The following is a 17,641-nucleotide window of genomic DNA, read 5'->3' on the forward strand; positions in this document are numbered from 1 at the left end:
GGACAGCCTAAGCAAAGGGGTGACGGGAAGGATGTGCTTCATGTTCACGGGGGTGATGAGGAGACGGTTATGGTCTGAAATCAGAGTGACTGGAGCAGGTGGGTCCAGCAAGGGGGCAGTCCCCAGCTGCAGTCCCAGGCTAGGATGCCCCATCACTTACCTGATTGCCACACCCACCTTTTAGCTGGTCTCCTGCCTCCCAAGGCAAGAATCTATTCCTAGAACGGGTTGATTTTTTTAATCCTTAATATCAGGTATGGAAGAAATGTCTCATTGTGCTCCTTAAATGAAATTAGTCCAGACTCAGAGCTCCCTAGCAACCCTACCCTGTAGGAAATTCAATCCCAGTCGTCACTGGAGTGACCTCAACCCACTGCTGTGACCACCATGCCAGGGATGTTTCAAGGAAACCACGCTGATTATAGCTGAGATATCCCAGCCCCACCTGAGAAGCCCCTCTGGGTCTGCAGACTGTGTGTCTTCTGTCGAGAGGGTGCCGTGTGGGGTGCAGCAGAAGCCCTGGAGCGGAGATCCAGCCCTCTCTATGCACTCAGTGCCACCCACCCACACACCAGGCACCAGTCATGGAACTGATGGGCTCTGTCACCTTCCCAGGCCCGGAGACCCCCTCCCCTTCCTCACACCCCCACCTCCCTGACCAAGAGACACCCCATCCCCAGGTGCTCCAGCTTTCACAGAACAAAGACTGGAAGGATAGCTCCTCCAGGAACTTGGCCTTTGATCCTACAGCCAAGCTGTCTCTCCCAAGGGAGTGTAGGTCTGCTTTACCTCTCTGGAAAGAAGGGGAGGGATAAGGAAAAAAATTACAAGTGAGCGGTTCGGTAGATTGTCCCATCCGACACCACACCCCCTTTCCACACTCCCTTTTTAGACTACCTTTCTTTCTAGTCCTTGAATGTGCCCTGCTTTGTGTCAATTCCAGGCCTGTCTGCATGTCCTCATTCTACCTGGAGCACCCCACCCCCTCCTGTCTCATCCCACAGCCTCTCCCCCCAACTCCTCTTTCACATCTCATCAGAGATGACCCTTCCTGGGAACCGAAACTCTCCTGAGTCCTCTGCCTCCCTAGGGGTCTGGCTGGCACTCCCAGGGCACCCTGCTCGTCTCCCCGCACACGGGTCACCTGTGTCACCAGTGCCTTTTCTTCTTGCCTACATCACCCACGAGATGCTTGTCGTTCATTGTATTCCCAGGGTCCCACACGTAGCCTGAACATGGGAAGTGTTTAGTAAACGGGTTGAACAAATGAATGGTCCAATCCCTGAATCAGACTCAAATGAAAAATGGACAACTGTTGCCGAGCCCCTCAGCAGGCTGGGCCTACCCTACACTTTTCATCTTCTCTTCCCTGGGGTCTCTGCCATGCCCACACCCTGCTTCTCCCACTCAGAGAAGAGCAGGGATGGAAGGGAAGTCATTTGTCTGGGCACATCCCAAGCAGAGAACACTCAGACCCTGTGTTTGGGATCCAGAACACTCAAGTTTGCAGTCTGCTCAGACGTGAGGACAGATGGCTGGACAGTGGACAGCTGGGCAAGGAGGGTAGGCAGCTTGGCAGGATGGAAATAGCAGTGAACTAAGCATTGGGAGTCCTGGGCTCAGAGCCTATTCATTCCACGAGTTTGCTGCACGCATCAGTCTGGGTTATTTGGTTGCCAGCAACAGAAGAGGACTCTGAGTAACTTAGGCAGAAAAGATATTTATTAGAAGGCTTCGGGGTATGATACAAATAACAGGTAACTGAGTTCTGATTCTGGGCTGTCTGTTGTAGCAAGGGGCAAGCAGGGCACCAGGGGAGGAGAAAGGTGACTCCCAACAGGAAATCAGGGTTTTGACTACCTGAAAACAAATTGTTGGCACACTGTGTGACCGGAGACTAGTCACTTAATCTCTCTTTGCCCCTGTTTTCCCATCTGGATGATCTGAAACTGCCCTCTCTCCTTCATTTATATCTCCAGCTTGCTTTTTGCTGAGAAAGCTTCCTGCGCTGGAAGATGGCACCCTTCCCCATCCAGACACCTTGGGAATGAATTATGAGGGAGCCAGGTGAGTGAGCATTTATGCTGTCCCCCTGCAGCCCACCCACTGAGGAGGCCAAGCCTTCATCTGGATGCTCTGGGGCACATGACTCATTCTCGTGAGGTGGTCATCCTGATCATTCCTTTTCCATGAAACCAGCATGTCCCCTGCCCCCTGCCCCCTGCCCCCTGCCCCCTGCCACAGCTGAACATGCTGATGAAAATCTGGATGGCGTTATGGGCCTCTTCCTGGCTATGGTTTGACCATCTTCTTTAATTGGGAGGCTCCTAGCTGGAATCTGCCTTCCTAGAGCCCCTAAAGCTACCAACCCTGAGACCCTGCCACTACCCTGCATTTGGCCTTTAACGGGTACATCAACAGGCTCAGGCCCTGTGCTGAACACATGGGTTGCAGAGGTGGTTGAGGGGGTGAGGATGCTCCAAAGTCGGAAGTCGGTGGGGGAGGCAGGTGCATAAACAGCTAACTATAGCAGCAGAACAAAGTAAGAGACAAAGGGACATATGAACCAGGTGTGTGGGGGAGCCCAGAAGTGGGAGGACGCAGTTCTTCCTGAGAGATCAGGGAGTGCTCCGTGGAAGACGTACCGCCTGAGTCGCACCTTGGAGAATGAGTAAGATTTGACAAAAGGGGAAAAGGATCTTCCAGGCTGAGGGAACAGCACAAACAGGGCTCGAAAGGAGGAATGGACAGGTTCAATTCAGCGAATAAAAATGTCAGGTGGGGTTGGAGCTTTAAGAGGGTGATAAGAGCCCCACATTGATAGTGAGGGGTGTTAACGGGGTACCAGGAGCACAAAGCCCAGATCAGAAGGCATGTCTGCCTGGGCTTGGCTCAGCCTCACACCCAGGAATCCTGGCTTCAGCATCCCAGTTCCCCCTTGCTCCTCACCTATCTTGGAAGCAGGCTCAGGCTCCCTGACTGGCTCAGCAAACCAGCCAGCTGTTTCTCTACGTAAGTCCTGGGCAAAGCTGGGACCTTATGTAAGGAGACTCCAGGATGTCTCCTAATAGCATCCCCTATCCCCCATCCCCCGCTCCACCCCCCAGGCAGAGGGGCGATGCCTCTATGAGAACTTCACCCAGCCCACGGCAGCATCTGTTCTATGTCTTCTGCACTGGCCGTGAGCTTCTGGAAAATGGGGTGGGTGGTCTAGGCTGGGTCTCCAGCACAGCACTGGTGGCGTAGCTGTACGACACATTACCTTCACACATACGAACGAGCCAAGGAAGGTGATGACTTTCGAGTTACATTGGGTTTAGAGTCCAACCACCTTATTTTCATAAGTGAGGCCTCAGACCCAGAGCGCAGAAAGCATTGCCCAAAACCACAAGCGTGATGGGAGGAGAGTGGAAACAGAGCAGTTTGGTTCATAGGAGCACTATTCACAAATAGCCAAAAGACGTAAACAACCCAAATGTTCAACTAATGAACAGATAAATAAAACATCGTCCATCCTACAGTAGAATATTGTTCAGCCATGAAAAGGAATCCATGAAAAGGAATGAAGTGCTGATGCATGCTACAGACTTGGATGAACCTAGTAAACATTATGCTAAGTGCAAGAAGCCAAACACAAAAGGCTGCGTATTTTATGATTCCATTTATATCAAATATCCAGAATAGGCAAACCCATAGATACAGAAAGCAGGTAAGCAGTTGCCAGGGGCTGGAGGGAGGAGGACAGGGAGTGACTTCTTGATGGGTACAGGATTTCCTTTTGGGGTGACAAAAATATTCTGGAAGCAGATCATTATGATGGTTGCACAATGTTATGAATGTATTAAATGCCACTGGATTGTACTCTTTAAAATGGTCAAAATGTTGAATTTTATGCTATGGGAATTTTAGCACAGTAAAAAGAGTAGTTTCAGACCAGATCGGATGCTACCAGCTGGGTCTAAAGTCCATTCCTTAAACATAAGCTGCTGCTCCCCCACTTCCTGTTACAGACCTACCCAGACAGACCAGGTGTGAGAGAGCCAGCATCACTCTCAGTGCAGGGAAGCCACAGGGAAGCCGTATGATCAAGTGGAAAAGGGCTTCCCCCGCCCCCGGGAGGCAGGATTTCTGGCTTCTAGGCTGCTTCTTGCCCACGTGCCTCTGCTGAGGCCTAGCCCCCATCTGCTGCTCCATCCCACTGACCAGCCTACTTCTGATTGCACCAGATGTTCCATACATCTTGGGTCTCCATGCCTCACTTTTTCTATTTGCTCTACCCAAGAAATCCTTTTCCCAACCCCTCATTCACCTAAAAACATATTTTTAAAAACAGCTCCTGGCCGGGCACGGTGGCTCACATCTGTAATCCCAGCACTTTGGGAGGCCAAGGCAAGCAGGATCACCTGAGGTCAGCAGTTTGAGACCAGCCTGAGTAATATGGTGAAACCTCATCTCTGTTAAAAATACAAAAATTAGCTGGGCGTGGTGGGGGGCACCTGTAATCCCAGCCACTGGGAGGCTGAGGCCAGAGAGTCACTTGAACCGGGGAGGCGGAGGTTGCAGTGAGCTGAGATAGCGTCACTGCACTCCACCAGCCTGGGCAACAGAGTGAGACTCCATCTCAAAAATTAATTAATTAATTAATTAAAAACAATTAAAACCAGCTCCTGTGTCCCCTTTGGAGAAGACTTCCTCTTCCCCTTGCCCCTCCCCACAAATGAGCAGAGCCTTCCCCAAGGTGGTCACATGCATACATCGATTAAAGCAGGCATCAGGGTACGGTCGCGTCTGCATGTCTGTCTCCCTGAGAAGACTGGGAGCCTGCAAGGAGGGACCTGGATTATTCATCACTGTATTCCTAGGGCAGCTCCAGGCCTTGCTCACAGGAGGTGCTGAGCACATGCCTGTTGAATGTGACGATGGCTTTGGGAAGCTGCTTTCACTCTGGGACATCCTCCATCAGTGAAGCGGGGGCAGGCTGGGTGATTTCCAAGTCCCTTCATCCCTAGTGTTCTCTGGTTATAAGGGAAGCAGTGGTGGGGGCAGCCCAGCAAGTGGCTGCTGTTGTCACAGCCTGGTTTTCTGTTCCTCTTGCCTGGCTGATAGAAGTGGGGAAGGAGAGAGCAGGAGCCGTAGCAATCCAATAAAATCAGCTATTTCTGCTCTTGGTGGGGAGGGAGGAAGGCAGCGCCCAGAGACTGGGTTCCCCATCCAGCCTGAATGGGCCATCTATTTTCTTTGGAAAGCTAATTAAACCCTCCTCTGGACAGCCTGGACATGCAGGCTTTGGCTGGGGTTGCCTGGAGTCCTTCGACTACAGGGAAGAGCAGCAAGCTCTTGCTCCATTTTCCTCTGCAGTCAAGAGGTGCTACTCGTTCTGCTTTTCTGGTTATGAAATTAGTCATTTTCTAGGAAGCTTATTTATAGAGTCCACTGCACACATGCAGCACTGAGCTATTCTGAACACAGCTTGGGGCCTGAGAGGCTTAAGGTGTGAAAGCAGGTGTGAGTCACACATGGGTCCCCTTCCAGAGGTATCTGGATACTGTGCCTTTCTGTACCCAGCCAGGGGTCAGCCCTCATGGTGCTGCCGTCCAGCTGGGTGCTCTTTAGGGTAAGGAAAGAACAAGTTTAGGATTGGAGGTTTGGGGGTGGGTGCTCTCAAACACAATCCCTGTGGCCACCACCAACGCAATATAAAATGTGGGGCAAGTCAGACTCCATCCTCTGCCTCAGTTTCTCCTCTGTAAAATGAGAGGCCTTCCAGGTCTGTGATTCTCTGACTTCTGTGGACAATAGCTATGGAGGAGAGCTCCCAGCTACTTAGCAAAGACCCATCCACGAAGCAGCTCAGATGATGGCTGTGTTTGAGGCTCCTAATGTTTTCTCAAGAACATTAGGTCAACATTTACTTATTCCATAAATGTGTGTTTATTGAACATCCTGCTACGAACCAGGCACTGTGCGAGGCTTTGAAGATATGATGGTAAATAAAACAGAAATAGTGGACTCTGCCTTCATGAAAGCTACAGTCTAATGATGAAGACAGGTGTTGAATAATGGCATAAATTACAGTGACATTTCTAACTGTGTCAAGTGCCTACCATGAGGAAAACGTACTAAGAAGTAGAGCTAGAGAACCTCTCTAGGTAGTAGGTAGAGAGAAAAACATGTGGAAGGCACTGTGAGGAAAGAGCCTTCCCAGTGTGGCTGGAGTGCAGAGGTCAAGGAGGAGAGGGACGTGGGGTGAGGCTGGAGGGATCAACAGGGACCAGACCACCCAACACCTACTGAACTGTGCCAAAGGATTTTTCTCTTTGTTCTAAGTACAATAAGGATGCCATGAAAATATGTTTTCAAGAAAGGTTATGTGGTAAACATTGAGTTTTGAGGAATTGATTCTGGCTCCTCTCTTCTGGGGAAGAGTTCACCATGCCGCTTTCCGTTGCCTGGGGCAAAGGGGACTTCCACATCCAGTTGTGCAGGTTGTAAACTGCACAGATTTTCTCTGCCATAAGCATTGGAGCCATGTGGAGGATGTTTTGGAGGCCAGCCTGAGTGGATGCCAGCAACCAGTTAAAATATTGCCACAGCAATCTAGGCAAGAGATAACAGTGACTGGGACCAAGATGGGGCGGGAGAAAGATGAAGGGACTCCAGAAACATTTAAAGAAAGCACTTAAAGTTACCTTGAAGGAAGTGACCTCCTCTCTGCAGGAGTGCTGGGGGGCTCTAGGTCTTGTGATTCTCAGAGACCCTGGCAATTGGGTTGAGGAAAAAATAAAATAATATAATGCCAGTTGAAAAAGAAGATACCAGAGAGAGAAGGGACACCCTGAACCTGGCCTTTCTGTCCTTAATTATTTAAAATCTGGAGTTAGGCATGAAACAGGCCCCAGGGCCAGTCCAAGAAGCAGGATAGCGGGACTCAGGGGCAGAGAGGCAGCTGAGCCTCTGAAATTCCTGGAAGTATGCTAGCAAGGCTATGTCAAGGGTTCTTTTGGTTGCCAGTTTCAGAAATCACATCCCACTGGCATAAGCTAAAATGTGGAGATTTATTGGAAGGATCCATGGCCATCTTGTGGTCTGGACGGACATATTGTCCAAGACTCAGTACAGATGGGAACAACGCGGCTCTCAGGCCCTCATCAGCAGATGTTTGCAGGTCTTCTCTCCGGGGCACTCTGGCTTTCATGATTCAGCCAAGCAAAGTGCACCAGAATGCATTTTCAATGTGCAAGGGAGAAGATCTGATTGACCCAGCCTGGTTTGTGTGTCCAGCCTTGAATCAGTCATCAGCTACTGCCAAGAGTCAGAGACATGAAAGACAAGGCCACTGGAGCCCACGCCGCTGCATTTCAGGCCATTCCCAGGGTAGAACCCCTGTGAGCCAAGTGTTTGCTCTCAAGATATAGCTAAAGATGCTCCATGGGGTCTGGCTGATCTCCAGCAACCTTTTTCCAGCTTACCAGGTAAAGGAGAAAAACTGGACCCCCATACTGTCCTATAAGGTGCCCTGATAGGCTAGAAAGAGGGTTCTCTGATTTCAGGAAGGAAACATTTAGACTATATAAAACATGTATATAACTACTTTTTGTAGCTATTTCTGGAGAAGAGTTCTGCATGCCACTTTTCACTGCCTGGGGCAGAGGAGATTTGCACATCTTGCACAGACTTGGAGAGCTGGACACAGGATTGTGGGTTACTCAGAGCCCTCTTCTTGTCCACCCATGGTTCAAAACCACTGGAACTAGGAGACAGAATGGCACAGCAGCGAGAGCATGAGCCTGGAGTCCTAAACCATAATTTTAAACTCCTCTCTATTCTGTTGAGCTGTGTGACCTTGGACAAGTTACTTAACCTCTCTGAGCCTGTTTAATGATCCCTCATTCATGAGGTCATAGTGAGGATTTAATGTGGTAAAGTTTGCAAGGTGCTTACATATAGTAAATCCTCCTTCTGTGGTAGAGATGATGATGGTGATGATGATGATGATGGTGGTTGTGATGATACTGCTGCCACTGATTCCACAAGGAAGACACCTGCAAAATTCTGCTCCTGCCTCTGCAGCTTGACCCATCAATAGGCTGGTATTTTCCTCAGGTCCCTTTGATGGGGTGGAGTTATCCAAAGGGATACAGAATACAGGAGAGGGAGGCTTCTTATCTTTGCTCAGGGTTTTTGTCTTGATCCTGGCTCAACAGCGTCATCTCACCTTTTCCATCCTGCTGCAGGAGTGAGAGAGAGAACCACGCTGCTGATGACTCCGAGGGAGGAGCCCTGGACATGTGCTGCAGTGAGAGGCTACCGGGTAAGCCTTCCCAGCATCCAGGTCCTCCCAGACCTCAGAGCGGAGAGAGAATGCCCCGGCTGATGCTGGGGCTGGAGTAAAGCCTAGCTAGCTGTGAACTTGCTTGAGAAAAACCATGCGGCTGCTCCATAGCTCTTCGTTTAAATGGGGACTTGTTTTTCTAATCCCTGATGCCTTCTGACCTATTATCATTTGGAGCTGCTCTAGGCTCACATGGAGGGAAGAGCAGGCAACTGAGGGTGTGCTAGGAAGTGAAGAGAAGGATGAAGAGCTGGGGAGTCCGGGGCTCCTAGGGAATGACCACTGACCATTCAGTGCTGGGCTGACTTCAGGAGATAAGGATAGGAAACAAAAGCTGAAGGCAGCATGAGCCAAGGATGGGGTGGGGGATGTGGAGAACTACCTGACCTCCCTGTTGAGAAGCCCGGCTCGAGGGTGAAACTGTGCTGCTTCAGTCCAGTTGACCACACTTGCAGGGAGCCAGGCCATTGCAGCCACCATGGAGACATTACCAAGGCACTCTTGTCCACAGGGTGGCAGCTTGTCCCAGTTGTAGCCCCATGACCCACACCATGATGAACAGCCTCAGAAGGAAGAAAAAGAAGGTGGGGGGGAGAGTTTCACATTTTTAAATAAGTTTTTATTGTTCTTTTCCTTCGTATAACAAAAGGTTAACTGTCAAAATATTAGAAAATAAATACAAATAGAAAAAAGAAAAATCGCCATAATCCTGTAACACAGCATGTATTTTTATATTTCTCCTTCCAAACATTTTTAGAAGACACATCTTTTGGGCTGGGCACGGTGGCTCACGCCTATAATCCCAGTACTTTGGGAGGCCGAGGCGGGCAGATCACGAGGTCAGGAGATCAAGACCATCCTGGCTAACACGGTGAAACCCTGTCTCTACTAAAAATACAAAAAAATTAGCCAAACTTGTTGGCAGGCACCTGTAGTCACAGCTACTTGGGAGGCTGAGGCGGGAGAATGGCGTTGAACCCGGGAGGCGGAGCTTGCAGTGAGCCAAGATCACGCCACTGCACTCTAGCCTGGGCAACAGAGCATTACTCCGTCCAAAAAAAAAAAGAAGAGGAAAAGTCTTTTGAACTCTTAACTTTGAAATCCCAAACCTGTAGCTTGTCAGAGACCTCATGATTGGCAAGGAACCTTAGAATGGAGTCTTCACGTGACACTCTTTAAGACAGACACTGGAAACAATCAGGTATGAGTCTAAAGCGATGACTCTTCAAAATAAGTGGTATTTTATTCACACCACACACTCGGTGCCCCGGCTCCGAGGAAGCCCTTTGGTGCAGTTCATACCTTAACCAGTAGGGGGTGCCATTGCTCAAAACACTTTGGACAGCCTGTTGAGATGGTCTACGACGGACGCCATCTGTCTTGAAGAGGAGAATTCTCTGAAAAGATGTGAGAACTGCGTGAATATCTGAATGGCTGTCTTGTGGAAGGGGCAGCAGATCTATTCTGTGTATCTTAGGATGACGTAAGCCCAAGGCATTGAAATTAAAGACAGGCGTGTTGGCCCGTAGACACAGAACTCTCTGTCCAGTCATAGAACTCGATAATTCCAGAAGGAGAAATGAGTATTCCGTCACAGGAGGCATTCAAGTACTGGGTAGATAGACAGTGGAGAGGAAATTTCCACAATGGGTGGGAGGTCCAGATGACATCAGAAATTCCCTTCAACTATTAAACAGTTCTGTGATTCAGATATGAGTCATAGAATTCGGAGATGATGCTACAATCAGGGATGGCCCCATTGGCTGGAAGAAATCTGCAGAAAATAGGACAGGATGAACAGGAGTTCAGAGAGTAGCACGGTGTGGAGGAAGAAAGAGCATGGGGTTTGACGTTTGAGTCTGCCTGTTCTGCTTCAGGCTGTGTGTTTATGCACAAGTCACTTAACCTTGCTGGAGCTCCAGTCCCTCAACTGTGAATAGAAACAATAGCAATATGAATATTTATCCTCACAAGGGTCCTGGGGGAATAAATAAATTTCACCAGTCAGTCATTCACTCCAGTATTTATGAGCACCTACTGGGTCTCAGGTTCTGTAATAGGTGCTAGAGATATAGTGGTAAATAAAACAGACATAGTCCCTTCCCTAAGGAAAGTTCCTGGACAAGTTTGGCTCTGAGCTGCTTCTGCAAAATGGGATGAAGCCTCAGAGGAGAGGCTTGCAGTAATAAGCATAATATGTTTAATCCCAATGTTCTCTCCCATTTCTCCCTGAAAACCAGCAACCAGTGTAGAATAAAAGAGTATTGGTCATGTAATATCCTAGGAAATCAGTGTCATTTGCTACCCCCATCTTACAGATGAGAGGACGAAGGCCCAGGGAGCTTAGGCAGTCCGTTCAAGGTCACTTAGCTGGTAGAGGGGAGGATTCACTCCAGGCAGCCTCTCTCAGTAGCCCATGTCCTCATCACTACCTTGTTCTGCCTCTGTTGTCCCCATGGAACTACTGTCGTCTTCTGGCAACCTGTGGACTGAGGCAGAAAGAGTTCAGGTGTGTTTGTGCCAGATAGGAGTTTGGAGGAGGTAGGCAATGTCACTGTGCCTGTCCCCGTCTGTGTCCTTCCTCTGGGAAGTCCTGCCTGCAGAGGCCGAGCAAGTTGTGTGACCCTCTAGATTCCCATGATGCTGTCCTCATAGGGGATTGCAGTAATTATTTGCCTCCTCCATGGGGCCGTGAGCTCTCTGAAGGCAAGCGCCTCTCTGTTTCATCTCTGCATCCTCCATGTCCAGCATGTATTCCCTCATTTCTTCATTCTGTCACTACTGATTGAGCACCTACGTGTGCTAGACACTGTTGTAAGCATTAGAGATTAAATAGAAATCCAAACTGAAAAAATGGCCCACCCTCCCAGGACAGGATTATGTGCTGGTCAAGAGCAGGAACTCTGGACCTCAGCTTGGCCCCACCACTTACCAGTGGGATGATCATGGACAAGCTACTGAATCCTTCTGGGCCTCCCATTCACAATATAGCAAGAACAAGATTCACTGCTGTGTCGAGTTGTTAGAGGATTCAGTGAATTAACAGAAAGCTTAGCACAGTGCCTGGCATGGAGCAAATGCTGTACAGACATTTGCTATTAAGGCAAAAATAGACAACAAATAAGTAAGTCATGCCACACAGTTTGGCTAATAGTGGTAAGTGCTGTGAAGACAATTAAAGCCATGAAGAGAGGGATGGGAAAAAACTGGGGGATGGTTTGGCATTGTGAATAGGGTAAATTCATATTGCAAATTTGTGGAATTCTACTCTACACCACAGCCTGGTGTAGAGTAAACTTCCACAGATGTTTGCAAAGGACACTGACCTGTACTGCAACTTGGACATAAAAGGAAATGGGGGTTTGTAGGCCAAGGGGGTTGGAGTGTTAGGCCTTTAGAAGGAGCCCATGAGCACTACAGGCAATTGCATAATGATGGTATAAAAATCCAGCCTTCAAGAACTCTCTCCCCTCCTGACTGTCTTGCCCAGAGGCGAGGCAGAGTGAGGACCAGCCATGCCTAGTGGCTCATTCGTTCCCACACCCACCTCCGGATAGGGGCAACATGGTCAACATTCCCAGCCACCATGGTCATCCAGATCTGAGCCAACACGGGGCAGGTCATACAGTTCCCTCAGAGCTTTCTGGTGTGGAAACATCCTCAGCATCACCAACACCCCCTGGCACCCGCTGCCACCCCCTGCCACAATGCCCCAGGGCCAGGCATGCTGCCTCAGCCCCTGGAACACCTCACAGTGTGCTCGCACACTCGTGTTTGTGCTCACTTGTCACAGCCGCATGCTCCCCGATGCACATGCATGTACCCACGCAGTCACCCGGACACGTGGCCTCCCTCTGCCTCACATAGCCCTGCAGGGGCGGACGCACACCTCCAGGCTCACACACCTGCATGCTTTCCTCTTGCACACTCACCTCTCTCAGCTCCATCCCTCCATCCCGCAGCTTCCACTCTGCATGCTTCCTGGAGGTGTGCTTGCTCTCTCGTTCTCTCCTTAGGTGTTTTTCTCTCTCTCCCACAACTGTACCCCTTCTTCACACACACTCAGAAATGACTAGGCAGACTGCTTTTCTCCCTCTCCATTCTCTGTCCTCTTCCCAGGCTCTCAGTCATGCCCAGCTCCCAGGTACTGTGGGGGCACTGAGTGTCTACCCCACTGCCTTCCCCACCCCCGTGCACATGCATGTGTTTTTCTCCTCCCTTGTGCACACACCCTTTTTCATGTGGTCACCCTCGTTTTCTCTTTCACTCTTCCTTTCTTGCTCACTTCGTTTGCTCATAGTCACCCAAACACTTTGGCACGTTCAAACTCACACTCTCCCTTCTTCTATGTGTAGGTGTTCACATTTGCAAGACACCAGGCGGTACTGCTAATGCTGGGGCCTCCACTCCTTCCCCAACCAGCACCAGTACAGGCCTAGCCCAGTATAGTCCTAGCTCCCAGCAGCTGCCGCAGAGGTACAAGGTAGAAGGAGATAGATAAAGCAACAGTGGGTGCCAGGGGGGGCCAGCACTTAGAATACAGCAACATTGCCAGGCATTGCTCTCAGCATCTTCATCATGCAGACTCGTGGGCAGGCCTTCAGGGACCAAGGTCAGACTACCAATAAAGACCCTCACAGTATACCACCCGTGCTCAGTCCTGCACTGCAAAGGCCGTCGCTTGCATGCATGCATGTGGGCAGGCCAGTCTGTATGTCCAAGCTTGGTCCATTCCACCCTAATAGCTACCCCTTGGCCACCCCTCAAACCTGAAGATGGCATAAGCAGGAGACAGTGTCTACCCTCACAGGGATGTACCTGAGCAAAAGACCCATGCAGGCTTCAAGCCATTTGGGCAGGAAATCCTGAAGTCCTAGTAGTTAGAGTATAGCCTGGAAAGGCGAACATGGACACCAGCTGGTAAGAGACTCTAGTTGAGTATGTATCCTGAGCCCTGTGGACTTCTCTGCTTATGGGGAGTGACATGGACAGAAGAGACGGAGCACAGGGTCCAGGTCTAAGGACAACGCTGCTCTTGGAAACAGAGTACTCCTGGAGCCTTTCTGCAGGCAGCTGGCTGGAGCCGTGACAATCCCTCCCAACCTGAGATTTCAGTGTGTCATGATTAGCTGGCTTTATGCATGGTCATGAGTATGCTGAAGGCCTGAGTAGGCCATTGCACTTTTGGTAGGAACAGCTGGCCTCTTGGGCTGGTGCTTCTGAGACCTACTCTCCACCTTAGATCCTGATGTCTTGCAACCTGTCCCCAACCCAGCCCTAGGCACTCTGCTCTGTATCATTGTGGGTATTCAGTGGACCCTCCCTTCAGGCCAAGGACAAGGTCTAGGTCTCAGCAAGAAGCCACTGCCCATCCCGAGTGCCACTTTTTAAAGTAAAGGAGCTGGAGGCCTGAATCAAGGAAAGCTTTGTCACCCTAATCCTGCAGCACATATCTCTGACCAGCAGGAAGGAACCAAGTCATAGCGTTCATAGCCTTCCTACCATGCCACAGATGAGGTCTTGCACCAGTAGCCAACAAGGCCAGTTGAAAAGGCAGCCTGATTCTTTTATCCACTCAAATTTATTGAGCACCTACTCCATGCTCCATGCTTGCCAGGCACTAGTGATACAGTGACAAGCAAGACAGACAGGGTCCCTGCTCCTAAAGAGTTTAGGGTGCCATGGAAGGGTACAGCCATTATGCAACCCTATCTTGGTGGGTCAGGGAAGGCTTCCTCTAAGAAGTGACCTAGAACATGAATAGGGTCTTGGTTCATGTCTTCAGGAACCTGCTGTGTCAAGCATTTTAAGGAGCGGGTTTACCTCATAATGGGCCTCATCCCTGGTCAGCTAGCCTGTTTTCACAAAGCCCCCCAGAGTGGTGCTTAGTACTGGTTCAATCTGGTCTGTGAGTAGGTGCAGGAGCCCAAATGGACAAACTTCAAGAAGATGGACCTGGTTGTAGTAGTACTAAGATATCACTGGTAGCTGTCAACACTCAGTGGTAGAGGTTCTGTTGATTTTTATTTCTTTGTTGAATTGATGGTTCTGTTTTCATTCAAGACTTTAAATGCATTTAGAGATATTTATTGTCATTGATAGTACAATGAGTTTTTTACTTGAGTCTTCAGAATGGATAAAGTAAAATGAAACACCATTTGGATGTGCTAAGAACACTAATTGGGCAGTATTCTGTAACAATGCCATTGTATTGAGAAAGGAAGTACCATCCCAGATGCCCACTGGTCAGCAAAAGTGAGGCTAACTATTCTCAGACACCAGGATGGAGCCCATCTAGTTAGGCCTTGGGGTGCTATGGCCAGGCAGACAGACCTGGGTTCAAATCCCGGCTCTACTGTTGACCAACAGCATGATCTGAGGTGAATTATCTAACTGCTGTGAGTTCCAGATTCCCCACTCTAAAATAAGGGTAGTAATATGATGAGATCTTCACAGAGATTTTGTGAGGATTAAATGAGTTCATGGACGTAAAGTGCTTATTACACAGTGCTCTATAAATGGTAGCTAATAGTGACGGTGATGATTGTTCCAGGATATGGAATGTGAACAGAAAAAAACCTTTGCATCAGGCCAGGTGCCGTGGCTCAAGCCTGTAATCCCAGCACTTTGGCAGGCCGAGACGGGTGGATCACGAGGTCTGGAGATCGAGACCATCCTGGCTAACACAGTGAAACCTGTCTCTACTAAATAATACAAAAAACTAGCCGGGCAAGGTGGCGGGCACCTCTAGTCCCAGCTACTCGGGAGGCTGAGGCAGGAGAATGGCGTAAACCCGGGAGGCGGAGCTTGCTGTGAGCTGAGATCCGGCCACTGCACTCCAGCCTGGGCGACAGAGCCAGACTCCGTCTCAAAAAAAAAAAAAAAAAAAAAAAAAAACCTTTGCATCTTTGTGTTCCTGTGCCCAGGGCTTGGGCCTCAGGTCCAGGCCAGTTCTACAGCAGTGGAGTGGGGTAGTGTAGCCGGTGGTCCTTTCTCGACTCCCCATGGCAGGTCTGAGACCTCACTGAACCAGCACAGCCACAGGCAGGAGTGCTTTCTGCTTGCATAGTCAAGGGGCCAGGGTTGGTGGGGAGAATGATCCTCCATTTTCCTTCACCAGGATAGAAACAGTCCTCGTATTCTAGGGAGTTGCCTGGATGTATGATGACACTTAAAGACAGTCTTTGCAACTGAAAGAAGGAATGCATCTGGTCCAGTCCCCTGCATCTTCAAAGGCTGATGCCAAAGCCCTTTTAGACAAATGAGCATCCATCATACTCCTAAGATCTGCAGTGACAGATGCCATTACCTTTCTCTTTGGTCTGGCTCAGGGACAAATCACCCCAGCTCTCAGAAAGTTCTTTATATCTGGGGGGGAAAAAAAAACTCATCCTTCCATTTAAGCTCATTTCTTCATTTCAGATCTCAGCATCTGTTTTGGTTGTCTGTTGCTGCCTGACTATCTCAAACCGTAGTGGCTTGAAACAACAACCATCTTATTCGCTCATGACTTGGAGGGTCATGCAGGGTTTAGATGGGCGGTTCTTCCATTCCATGTGGCATCAGCTGGGGTCACTCATTCAGCTGTACACACCTCGTTCTGTGCTGGGATAGAATGTCCGAGAAAGTTTTTATTATACATCTGGCACCTCAGTGCTCCTACCTTGGGCTTCCTCACAGCATGATGGTCTCGTGGTAGTTGGACTTCTTATGTGATTATCGAGAAGGAGCGCTCTAAGAGGGGCAAAAAAAAAAAGAAGGCCCAGCTCCAGAAGTTACACAGGGTCACTTCACTACATTTTGTTGATCAAAGCCAGTCACAGGGTCAGCCTAGATCCAAGGGATGGGAAGTAAATGCCACCTCTGGATAGGAGGAGTGCAGAGAGTCTGTGGCCATCCTTCATCCACCTGAACTTCCTCTTTATAAGCTTTCACATCCCTCCTAACACTAGCTTCTTCCACTCCTAAAGCTTCCTACCCTCGGCCTTCATCTCATGTCTCATTCTTTTCCCCAACCTTGCACTATGTGAGCTACTGACCCTTTGTTGCTTAAATCTTTGGCTCTTTTGCTCTTCTCTTTTCTTCAGCTCTCCTCCCTGCCACTTCAAAGAGCACAACTGTGTGCAGTCCCACCCCTAACATCTGTAAGGCTGTATATGTTATGTCTGGATAGCTAACTGTTCGGAAGCAAGCTGATACGCTTTGAAAGGAAATATGTTGTCCTTCCACCCTGGCAAATACTCATTGGTAAGGAGTTTAAAAGCCTGGTTCAAATGGAGAATTCTGAGTTCTGCACCAAAATATGGGGTCTAGGGAAAGCCAGTCTCCAGTCCACCCCAGCTCTGTCCAGCACCATAAGGACACTCATGAGCACTTGGGTAGATGGGTACCCCAGCCCACACATCTGAGCTCCAAACACACCTCCTGCAAACAGTCACCTTAGCCAGTTCTAGGAATACACACAACACGGTGTACTCTCATAAAGCAATCAGAAAAGAGGGTCACCAGGTCCAGGAATCAGGCTGAGGACCGTTTGACCAGGGAATCTTGTTTGGGGGGGGCGGGTGCGGAGTTTGAATATGTGGCGTTACAGGAGGAATGTCCCTTTGGTTCCCTGGACTCCTAACCTGTGAGGAGGAGCATACCTGGTGGCGAATTGGAGCAGGGCCCTTCAAAGCGTGAGATCAGGACGAGGGACATTTTCCTGGGTGTAAGGACAGTACTGAGTGTGTCTGCCCTTGTATTGGGCATTGCCTTTCACTGATGGACTTGGACGAGCCCCTGTACTGCTCCATCTGTCTCATGAGGCATTTCCACTGTGAAATGAGACGCAATTTTTTTCACGGGAGTTATAAGAATTCAGTGAGACAATGGATGGTGAATGGGTGGTTTGTAAACCACAAAGTCTTATTCACAGCTCATTTTTTTACGGTTTCTTATTGTTGGATTCAGAAGCCCTGGATGTGAATGAATTTGGACTCTGCCCCTTTTGAGCTTGGATCTTGCTTGAATCACTTTACATCTCTAAACTTTAGAATTTCATACACACACATATGAAAATGATGCGTGGGACAGGTGGGGATGTTTATTAGGACCTTGGTGCTATTTCTTTTTAATTCCAAGTGGTTAAAACCTGAAGGATGGGCTGGGTACAGTGGCTCTGTAATCCCAGCATTTTGGGAGGCTGAGATGGGTGGGTCACATGAGGTCAGGAGTTCAAGACCAGCCTGGCCAACATGGTGAAACCCTGTCTCTACTAAAAATATAAAAACTAGCCAGGCATGGTGGCTTATGCCTGTAATCCCAGCT

The 17,641-nt window shown here is 49.3% G+C and overlaps 1 protein-coding gene across 2 annotated transcripts in view; it reads left to right on the top strand.

The window, feature by feature from the left end:
- The window catches only part of PTPN5 (protein tyrosine phosphatase non-receptor type 5), a 64,072-nt gene that overhangs the window by 17,886 nt on the left and 28,545 nt on the right, over window positions 1-17,641 (top strand). The window contains exons 2-3 of one of the 2 annotated variants that reach the window (XM_008004640.3): window positions 1,980-2,067; window positions 8,235-8,311. In XM_008004640.3, the coding sequence (XP_008002831.2) occupies window positions 2,048-2,067; window positions 8,235-8,311 (97 nt within the window). In that variant the 5' untranslated portion in view covers window positions 1,980-2,047. Of the gene's footprint in view, window positions 1-1,900; window positions 2,068-8,234; window positions 8,312-17,641 lie in introns of those variants that run through there. The other variant, XM_073017823.1, reaches the window with a different exon arrangement.

Source organism: Chlorocebus sabaeus, chromosome 1, assembly GCF_047675955.1.
Source record: "Chlorocebus sabaeus isolate Y175 chromosome 1, mChlSab1.0.hap1, whole genome shotgun sequence".
Lineage (NCBI taxonomy): Eukaryota > Metazoa > Chordata > Mammalia > Primates > Cercopithecidae > Chlorocebus > Chlorocebus sabaeus.